The sequence below is a fragment of the Phyllostomus discolor genome, chromosome 2, assembly GCF_004126475.2.
Source record: "Phyllostomus discolor isolate MPI-MPIP mPhyDis1 chromosome 2, mPhyDis1.pri.v3, whole genome shotgun sequence".
Classification (NCBI taxonomy): Eukaryota; Metazoa; Chordata; class Mammalia; order Chiroptera; family Phyllostomidae; genus Phyllostomus; species Phyllostomus discolor.
This window is the reverse complement of record NC_040904.2, coordinates 193,473,661-193,484,561: the sequence shown is the minus strand read 5'-3', so window position 1 is coordinate 193,484,561 and position 10,901 is coordinate 193,473,661. Positions and strand designations below refer to the sequence as shown.

General features: G+C 36.4%; 1 protein-coding gene and 1 pseudogene across 2 annotated transcripts in view; both read right to left on the bottom strand.

Moving 5' to 3' along the window:
• Positions 1 to 2,652: 2,652 nt before the first annotated feature.
• Positions 2,653 to 10,901, bottom strand: part of LOC114513021 (alpha-2-macroglobulin) — a 47,131-nt gene continuing 38,882 nt past the window's right edge. For both annotated transcript variants that reach the window (XM_036019367.1, XM_028532128.2), the window contains exons 29-36: positions 9,888 to 10,111; positions 8,073 to 8,291; positions 7,507 to 7,634; positions 5,481 to 5,571; positions 4,735 to 4,803; positions 3,744 to 3,846; positions 3,213 to 3,254; positions 2,653 to 2,871 (exon numbers count right to left, since the gene is read on the bottom strand). In XM_036019367.1, coding sequence (XP_035875260.1) covers positions 2,855 to 2,871; positions 3,213 to 3,254; positions 3,744 to 3,846; positions 4,735 to 4,803; positions 5,481 to 5,571; positions 7,507 to 7,634; positions 8,073 to 8,291; positions 9,888 to 10,111 — 893 coding nt within the window. In that variant the 3' untranslated portion in view covers positions 2,653 to 2,854. The remainder of the gene's footprint in view (positions 2,872 to 3,212; positions 3,255 to 3,743; positions 3,847 to 4,734; positions 4,804 to 5,480; positions 5,572 to 7,506; positions 7,635 to 8,072; positions 8,292 to 9,887; positions 10,112 to 10,901) is intronic.
• LOC118499151 lies at positions 5,578 to 7,500 on the bottom strand (annotated as a pseudogene).

Here is a 10,901-nt window from a genome sequence, read left to right as displayed (position 1 = left end):
AAAGAATGGTTGAAACTTGGCGGCTGTGCTTTAAACTTATCTGAGGCCCATATTCCAGAGCACTAGCTTCTACTGATTAAACACACCTAATAATATCACACTCTCTAAGCTAAATTATTTAAAATAAATGACAGACATCATAAGAAGACTATGAGATCTTAAGAAGACTTCTTAACCTATGTCTCAGGATGTTGACTTAATACTGTTATTGTTATTTACTTAATAAGTAAAGAAGTGAATTATGAAAGTCTGCCATCTCTTGGATGTCATATTTCCTTTGTAGAAATATTTGATGGATCAAAGTAAATGTGTGCTATTTTAAAGAACTTATTGGACAAAGGCTGAGGAAGAAGAGATGTTTGGGAAAAGGAGGAGAATCAAAGAAGACTCAAAAGAGAATCAGAGAAGGAAAAAGAGAAGTAAGAGCAAAAATATACTTTTCACAAAACAAAATATGAAGAGTTTGGGATTGAAGACAAAGTGAAGATTAAGAGGTAAAGATTAAGAAGATAATCTTAATCTTTAGGCCCTTAATCCTATAGAGTAAGTATTCTTTCTCCTTGTACAAATTGGCAGGTACCGAATTCAATATTCAATATTCTTAGTCTAAAGCTTTTTATTAATTGGATTTTAGTTTAATTTTCAGAATAGTAAATATGTTCACATGTCTCAGTAGTTAAATAATTTAAAATGGTATTTAGGAAATAATATTCTTCTCATTGTCAAACTTCTCTTACTTTTCCCTGTTCCTAGAGGTAAGTAAACACTTTTTTAAAAAGACTTTATTTTATCTTTAGAGAGGGAAGAGAGGGAGAAAGAGAGAGAGAGAAACATCAATGTGGGGTTGCTGGGGGTCATGGCCTGCAACTCAGGCATGTACCCTGACTAGGAATCGAGCCTGTGACACTTTGGTTCGCAGCCCATGCTCAATCCACTGAGCTACACCAGCCAGGCAAGTAAACACTTTACAGTAGCTTTTTTTTCCTGGTAGGTATTCTTCCAGTCCCACTATATGTAAATATAAAACACATGGACACGTTATTTCTGCCTTCACCCCTTTATTGCATAAAAGAGTCCATAATTTGTACCCTGTTATGTGCTCTACAGTTTTCTCATAACATAATCTTGGATATATTTCTGTATTGGTATATGGTATGCTTTCTCATTCTGCTTCAATGACATATTTTGCTATTGTTTAGATGCTTCCTAATACCGTATCTTGAATTTTTGCCACCCCTTTCATAAATTGTTATACTGTAATCTGAGCAATAAATTTTGATTTATCAGTTGGATGTAAATAAATTTAAGTCATTTATTCTTCCAAGGTAGATTCAAGTATTCTACTTTTTTCTTTGAATTTCTATCATAACCACCAAACTTCCCTGAGGCAAATGGGTGCCTCTGACCAGCTGGCCTGAAGTGGGGAAAGTTGAATTTGATGACAAGCCACATAGAAGCAAATGCAAACGATGATTATATTTTAAAATAAAATATACAAATAAAATATAAAATTTTTGATAAACTGATCCCCACACATCTGTCTTATTCCGTCTTGCCTCCATGTCCTTTTATAGGAAGAATTCCAATAAATTCAAAAAATTAGATTTTGTCAAAACATATCCCTCTTTATAATCCTACCTAATTTTAGTTATAAAATTCCCATGCCGCCAGGTTGGTGGCACACCCATTTTTAATTATAATTAGGCCCCTTCCCCAGGGTCATATCAGAATTTGAGTGTGGTACCTCAAAACTTGAGGTCATTTATCCCTGGTTCATTGTGGTAATAAATAGTTGTAGTACTTATCATGTAATATTGTAATGATCCATTACCTTTTTTTTTACTCTGCAGTGAGTTTCTGTAAGGCAGGATTCCTACATTGTTCAATTTTGTATCATAGCATGAAACATAAATGCTTTGGGAATAAATCTTGGTTCAGGAGATACAACTAATGATTTGCAACAACTACACCCTTTGCAGTCATGATTTCCATATGAACACAGAAAAAAGGAACAGAATTTATTATAATCCTTTGGCTTGTTCCCTTTAGCCTTACCCCTAATTTCTTTCTTATTTTGTGTTCTGGATTGATGCTTAATTGACACCGATTATGTTTATTCAGCTCTGAGACATGTTTTATCAGAAAAAAGATGCTCCAGTGTAATGCTGCTCCTTGGGCTTTGAATACCACATATTTCTTCTAAGAAAACTCTCTTCTACATGTATCACCCCTTCAACATTTTCAGTTTATCATCCTTTATTGAATCTGAAACCCAAGGTGAACTGACTGATTCTATATATTAGTCAATGGTAGCTTTGGTTCTAACTGAGGACACATAATTCCCAATTCAGATCATGTCCCAGTTAATTATGCTGTGTCCCAATGTAACCAATTCAATTTTGCATTTCATTACTGCCCTTCAGTGTGGAAAATCTTTTCTAGTTAGGTCAGTCATTCATTTTCTTATAAAATCCACTCTTTGACTTTTTCCTAGGGTATTCCCATAACCAAACACATTTTATACTCTTTTAGTGCACAATTTAATCTTTTCTTCTTTTCCCTACAACTCCTACATGAAGCCCAGTCAGAGCAACCTCACTGTAACACTTTCAGTCCTGAAGCCTCTTGGCCTTTGAGTGCTGTGAAACTCTCTTTCAGGATTTTATTTCATGAACTTTATGTCACATGGAAATGTTTTAAGTGTTTAATTGAGTGGCTGTGGATACAGTGATAGAGATGGACTAGAAAAGGTTTATTCTTTAAGACTTTGGAGATACAAAAACTATTTTCTTCCATGGAAACCCAAGTTTGTGGATCAGGGGCTCCAGCACATCAGTTTCCATTGATGTAGTCTTCAAGCATTTCCTTGATCTGTGATAGCGGGAAGAATAGAAAGTTAAGAGGCGACTTGGTTTCCTGAGCAGTGATGACTCCTTCTCTTAGATCTGGGTAGTACATTGTGCCTACAGAAACCAATCAGTATAGCAGGAAACAAGATCCATTCCTTATGATTATCAAATGAGCAATCTTGTGAACTATTTGAGGGTTGACGGTCAGTGGCCCTCTGCAAACAAATGTATTTTTCTATAATAAGTTGCACTATGAGCAATATTGTGCCTATGAAGAATATTGAGCCAGAATTTTATGGAGGAGGTTTGAGGGACAAGACAAAGGTGTTCTGACTGCATTTGGGAGGACTATGAATTGCTTACCTTTGCTGCAAGGAGCGTTGTACTCAGCAATTGCAAATTCACCTGAATAAAAAGAAAATCATTAGGTGAAGTAAGAGGGCTAGCAAACATTTATCGGATACAGGGCAGTGATAGGATATTATGAGAAAAATTGTATTGTGTTAGAAACATCAGCATCATTCATTCGATATATTGCTGGCTGCCTTATATTGTTAACTTTTCAAATATAGTTATGTCATATTTCCCTTTACCCTATACTTCTGAAGAACAGTTCAGTATTGTACTTATTTAAATCTAATATTGTTGTATAGTTGATTTAGTTCAGAAAAGGGCACTAAATATTCTATAGGTATTTTGTATTAGTTGATATATTTATACTATAGGCAGTTTCTACAATGTATGGAGAGAGGACAAAGAGAGGAGAATCAGACTTGATAGAAACAAAATGAAGCTATGAGACCTGTTAATACAATAACTTGCCCCTACAGATTTATGAAATCTAAATTTTTGTGATCAGGATTTAATTTCCATGTGAAAGTTGCTCACACTCACCTGTCTCATAGTAATCATAGACTTTCACTATGGCTGGTTTCAGATCTCTTACTGGGATATCTTGCAGAACTGTGAAGGACAAACTCAGTGTCTGATTTGTCACCTAGAAAGCCAAAGGGAATTAAATGAGCTTTCTTTTCTCTTCTTTGAATGAGTTTAAGTATTCATTTCCTTTTTGAGGAAAAAAACTTCTTACAAATCAACTAGCAGGGTCCTTAAAATGTTCAGAAAGCTCCCAGAGTAAAAGAACCCCCCTAAAAATCGCTTCTTAAATAACTAAAACAATTTATATATTTCCATCAAAGCAAGCATATGACTTTGTTCATAGAGGGTGAATGACATATGATTTTTATTGGTTGAATAGCTATGTTCATTTTTGAATCTCCAGAGAGTTGGTATAGTTTCATTTATCTTGTAGAAATTCTTGTGTTGAATCAAAAAGGAATATAAAAGGTCAATCACTATAGCCTCATTTAAGTTTTGTAAAGTTGTAAACTATAATATATTCATCAATCCCTAAATGGATAAACTATACTATAGCACATAACTATAAAATTACATCATTTTAATGGTAGACTGGTCTTATTATTTTATGACCTAAGTCCTTGTTGAGAATGACAATATTTTCCCCTTTTATATTATTGATGTGTTATTGATATAATAATTGACTAATCCCATGTTACTTTCTTACATTACTCATTGTCTTCAAGATAACTTGAGGACATAGTGAGCACATTTTGTGGAGAATTTCTTGCTGGTGGGGTCCTAGAAATATTCATATCCCAATATTATAGTAAGCCATTTCTTTACATAATCCTAGTGAAACATATATAAAGAAGGAGAGGGGAACATTTATGGGAATCAATACTAGAATTCTCAAATATTTAGCATGGAACTAATGTCTCCAAAATGCCTTTCTTCACTTCTCAGATACCCTCCTTAGAGGGATTATTATCTATGGTGTTTGCAACTAGAGTGACAGGGCTCTCACCTTATCCAGGTAAATCAGAACATGGTTGCTGCTGACTTCTGTTCGGCTCACATCATTAGAGTTTTGAAGCTGAAGAAAAATAAGACATTACAAATGGTGATAAACAGAAGAAAGCCCTTTGGAAACCCAGAGGAAAGAAGAACTTTTATTACCAAATTAAACCTGAGCATAAAGTTTATTCCAGTATTTTTTGTAACTAAAGGCAATAATGTGGTAAAATTAAAAGTAAAAGGTAATTGGGATGCAGGGTTTAACATTACTAAAAATCAGTTTGCCATGGCCTATGTGTAGGTTGATTTATTTGAAGAAAAGAGAAATATTGTAAACTTGGGGGTTACCTATATTTCAAGGTTTAATTCACATTTTATTCCTTAATAAAGGAGATTTTTTTCTTTTGCTTGCTCAAACTTAAAGCAATCTCATTTTGTTTGCACTTTTGTAATACAGTTTATATCAATCTGTCATTTTCATATTTTTTCACTGGTTCATATGTAGATGCTTTACTTTCAAGATTATGAAAGTAGGAACGTGCTGACATTTTTTTCTAGTAGGTGTGGCTTCTAGGAGTGTGTTATGCACATGGTGGGCACCAATGAAACCAGCTAAGTTATATTTCTGCATTTGGAGAAAGTACCAGTCTTTCTCAGAGGCTGATTCAATAGGATTATAATATTTACATTGTCTTAGTCTGGAGATATATAAGACAGTAAATAAAATAGGCAATCCTGGGCTCGTGATAAACATACCATTTTCACTGTTGGTTTCAGGGGAATGAAGCCAGATACCATCTTCACATCAACAATGGCCATGTTGGAGACAGGACGTGCACCATTGTAACTGAAGATCCAGAGAAAAAAGGAAGAATTGGAGTTTTGTTATTAAATAGTCTTTAAAAAATTTTTCTACAGTAAGCACTCAGCAGCCCTGAAAGGTACATGGGAATTTTCCTAAGTATCCTACCCAAGTGGTTCAGAAAACTGGCTCTGCCTTAGAATCTCCAGGGACCCTGTTAAAGCCACAGAGAGCAGGCCTACTTTAGACCCAATGAATTAGAATTTCACATGCGTGGATCTGCAGATGTGTGTTCCAAGAAAGCTCTACAAATGATGCATAACTGTGCACGAGACCTCTATGTCAGTTTTTTGTTACACACACATTATTTTAACTTTTTTACTGGATACTGTCTCCAACCAGGTTATAATATTCTTGGGAACAGATACTTTTTTTTTTTTGTCCATTGAGGCATTTTATTTCCATGTGTATATTATATCCTTAGAAAAAGAATCCCAGGGTTTTCCTGCCTGTGTGTATTCGTCTTGCTTCTTCATGGTCCATGATGCCCACTGAGGCTGTCAGTATAATGAAATCAAACTGACAGGATGGAAGCAGGTTGTTCTGCCATTTTTCTAGATCTTTGAGTTGCACATCAAATCTGGGGCTGATTACTCCACACTTGTTTAACATGCCTGTGAGGTTCACAACAATTTTTCCAGCTCTGTGGTCATCAATAATTTTAAATTCATCAATGTATCCATGCTTCATCATCACAGTTAGAAACTAGACAATGACTTTGGAGTATAGCCTGGTAAGAACCTGGTGTTTGTCTCTCTTTTCAGCATTGTTGATACTCAGAGAATGTCAGCCAGGACATTCATGCACACCATTATGGTAGCATAAAAAGATAGCAGAAAGATAGACATATTTTTTTTGTAAGTTCTGTAGCTATTTGAATATTGTTGTATAACATGTATTTTTTCCTAAGCTGATTTTTTGGGTATATAATCTGATATTTAATTATTGCCAGTAGAAATTCTAACTAGAGAGTCATGACTAGCCTTCTATTCATGTGTGTCAAGAATGTCTCATCTTGCTTTTCTTCCCTGGCTGCTTGAAGACTGGCCACCATTGTGAAGAACACAGTATCCAGACCAACACATTACTTCAGCGGAAACAAACAACCACTGACATCCTGCTCCCTGGGAAGGCAATAGTACCTAAGACAAAAATTCAGGAAAACCAGCCAACGTGTGTAAGACCACACCAGATGTCACCTTTAGTGTTTGGACTCAGAACCCATTTGGGTGGCAGCAAGACAACTGGCTTTGGCGTGATTTATGATTCCTTGTATTGCACAAAGGAAAATGAACCCAAACATAGACCTGTAAGACATGACCTGCGTGAGAAGAACACCTCATGAAACAGAGAAAGGAATGCAAGAACAAGATGAAGAAAGTCAGGGGGACTGCCAAGGCCAATGTTGCTGCTGGCAAAAATGGGCTAGAGATTGGACGACAGAAGGAGTAAGAGTCTTCAGTGACTTGATCTATGTTGATTATTGTACAGAGTTTTTGTGAGAGGACTCATAAACTAAGAACTTTAAAAAAATGAAAAAAAAATCCTCATCCCTGTTCTGGATAGGGCAAGAATAATATAGTATTTCATTATAGTAGAGTAAAATTAGGATGAATCAGTTCATTATACTAAAATCAGAAATTCAGGTCAAAGGCAAGGGGTATGTTATTTTTTTCAGTTATTATTGAGGGAAATTGATAACCTTTAAATAGTGAGGTGTGACAATAATAGATTCTGGATGTAAGGGATGTAGAATATAAACCTCATCACAGAAATCCTGTATCAATGTGAGAACACACCACTTTTTTTGATAAATGTAGTGCAAACATTTGCCACCTCACTGCTCTGCTTAATGAGGAGGTCCAGTAAGAAGACTGGTTGTTATACTCAGAATTAAGTGATTCAGTAAGCCAGTCTTACCTGACATTCAGTGAGATCTGGAAGCTGGTGTGGGCTTGACTTCCATCACAAGTTTGGGGCAGAGTCTGCACCTCCAAAGCAAATGGGAATTCTTGCCTTTCTGGGAGAATATTGTATTTCAAGGATGTCTGTGGAAGATCAAAGACAAAAATCTTGTTTCTCCCTTCCCTAGTATTTCTCACAAATTCCTTAGCTCTTTTTGGTTTGTTCCATCATTTGTTGGAACAAATGTTCCATCATTTGTTGTTGTTGTTCCATCATTCCTGAATTAGGACTTTTCAGTGAGAATGGTTATTTTTTAAAAGATTTTATTTATTTTTAGAGAGAGGGGAAGGGCAAGGGAAAGAAAAGGGGAGAAACACTGATATATGAGAGGAACATCAAGTGGTTGCCTCTCACATGCTCCCCACTTGTGACCTGGCCCACAACCCAGGCATGTGCCCCGACCAGGAATAGAACTGGCAACCTTTCATTTGCAAGCCGGTGCTGAATCCACTGAGCCACACCAGCCAGGGTAAGAATGGTTACTGTTGACCATCTGCCCGCATCTGCTCCAAGAGTCTCACCTGCAGGTAGACACACCCTTCTCCTGTCGCTTTCATGCTGTATTCTTCAGGTACCTTTGGCAATGAGATCTGCTGTAGTAGCAAGCGGTTGTTGTTGTCTACTTGGAAATCTGTGGAAAATGTCCCTGAAGATCGGATGGTTACGTGTACAGCCTTCCCAGTACTCGTAAAAGTGGCTGCTCCGTATTTAGACAAAGCATGGAGAGCCACCACTGTGTCCTGAGAGAGAAAAGTGAGAGGACCACTCAAGTACGATAAAGCTTGGAGGCCTCAGAGTCCCATGTTAGCGGCCACAAAGGGGCCGCCCTTTCTGATTTCCTGTTTTGTATTTTCCTCACTTATTAAATATTGGAGTCCTAATTTCAATATTGGTTATAATCCTTAAATAGATGACAGCACCATAACATTCACATATCTACCTTGGACTACAGCTTGTTTTATTTTCCAGAAAGTTGATCCTTTTCTCTGTATAAATATACATGGGATATAAATATAGAAGGTATATGTGAATGGGAATCATTTATTGGCATTAGCTCTTTGCCTGATATGTATATATATTTTTTGGTGAATAATGATTTTTCTTCATCAAAGAGTTTTTTTGAGTCAGAAATATAAAGCTTAGTTATAACTATGCATTTTTTCTTTTGGATGATTCCTAAGTATTAGTTACCTTGCATATTAAAAAATCTAGATTATCTGTATAATATAATTTTCTTTTCACTTTCAATATACATATTGAGAAAAAGAATGAAAACAAGTTCAGTTGTCACTCTGAAAGCGCTTGAACACTGCACAGCTGTGGTCATATCTGCCACCACCCAACCAAAGGTCAGCCGGGCTCTCACCCTCAAATTAAATTCTGCTCTGCTGCAGAGGTCAGTGCCCTGAAAGGGCCCAGTGTTTTTTGCAGCCATGATCAAGGTCATGTTTTAGTTTCCCCAAAGAAAATAATAATTAACAGTAATTATAATGATCTCCTTGGTATGTTGACATTTTTATTTGGCTTTTCCTTTTTTACTGGAAGTTTGAATCCTCCTATTCATGCTCCTACTTTCAATTCTCATCAACACTGGAGGTGTATGACATCCTTTAAATAACATATTTATAAGAAGTGAATACTAACTGTTCTAACAACATTATTTAGTTTTTTTTCCATTCATATGGAGAAATAAAACATCAAGTACAATGAGGAAAGGATGGAGTGCCATTCTTTCATAGGTATATAGGCTAACATCTAAATTCCCTGAAGATAAATTCCACAAATTGATGAATTTTTTAGGTATAAAATTCATACCTAAAGTTAGGCTCAGGAGGTTGGATGAACAGATACTTCTTTATGCTTTCATGAATAAGTAGACAGAAGAAGCATGAAATGTATCTGTTATAGAAGAAACCAGTTAAAGGAGACCTAAGAATGAAGGAATTTTCAGGGAGAGATTACTTGGTTTTGAGTAGTACTCCTGAGAATATTTTGAAAGAACCTCTTATAAATTCCAAAATATTGACAGATTTTTAAATTCCTTCTGTGATGGCACAAAGAGGTGCCCTGTTATTGCTTTAGGGAGGCAGAGTTGTTACTGGAAAGAAGACACTGTGATAATAACATAGGAATGTGGACAGAATTTTTGGCATTTTCTTTGTAGCTCTCTCTGACTTTTATTTTTATTTATTCCTCATTATCCCTGAATTCTAATATTTTCCTCATTTCAAGTTATTTTCACCTTTATGTTTTATTTTTGGGTATGTTTTTATCTTGTTCAAATCTTCTTATACCTAAAGGTGAAGTAAGAAGTTCTGGGAAACTATTGTACAAACCTGGGTAGAGGAGAAGCCCCCTTGAGAATTCTGTTGCTTTGTGATCCAATTCACAATGTGTGATGCAGAAGTCAACTCCTCTGAGGTTGGGGCAGGGTCGGCTGTGAGGTGAGCGAGGAGCACGTAGGATGTCATCTCTACCTCAGCAGAGGGAGCCTGGAGTTCATTAAAATACTCCAGTGGTGCCTGGGGATTCTGAGGTCGTGTCCAGTAAACAGAATTATCTGGGGGTGAGAAAAATACATTTGTAAGTGACTACATATTCACATTTAATTTAAGGTGAAAGTACCTAAGCCAGAGCTGAAATGAGGGCTGCATTGCTATGATACCCTATTGAACCTTATCTCAATGATTTTCTTCTCTGTAAACCTGAACGTGGCTTGTTTTAGCCAGGTTAAGGGAGAAAATGTTGCTGGAATCAGAAGCCCATAGCCATCTAAGTTTTCAAATGTATGCTACTGCTGGTGACAGAGCAAAAGAGCAGAGAGCAAGTTCTCTCACTGGTGGTCATACTTTCTTATTTCTGGCATTTCCCAGACTTAATCTGAGGTTTGTTTAGTTTTTTATAAAACCTACCTTTGCAGGGGTGTCCAACCTGGGCTACATGCACCCCAGGATGGTAATGAATGTGACCAGACACAAAATCGTAAGTTTATTTTAAACCTTTTGTTTTTGCTCTCCAGTTTTTGTTAGCATTTGTGTATTTAATGTATGGCCCAAGACAACTCTTCTTCCAGTGTGGCCCATACATGCCAAAAGGTTGGACACCCCTGTTAGAGGCTTCTTGTGAAGATTATAGATCACTTGAGATAATGGAGTTCATGTTCATTAGGTTGGAAAAAAATGGTGTGATCCTTAAAATACCCAATATTGACAAGGGTGTGAAATAATGGGAACCTATTTAACTGCTGTGGGAAATAAACTGCTCTTTGGAAGGCAATATGGCAATATCCAGCAGAGGGGAAGATGTGCTTAGCCTGCTATTCAGCAATTACGCTTCTCGAAGTATGATTT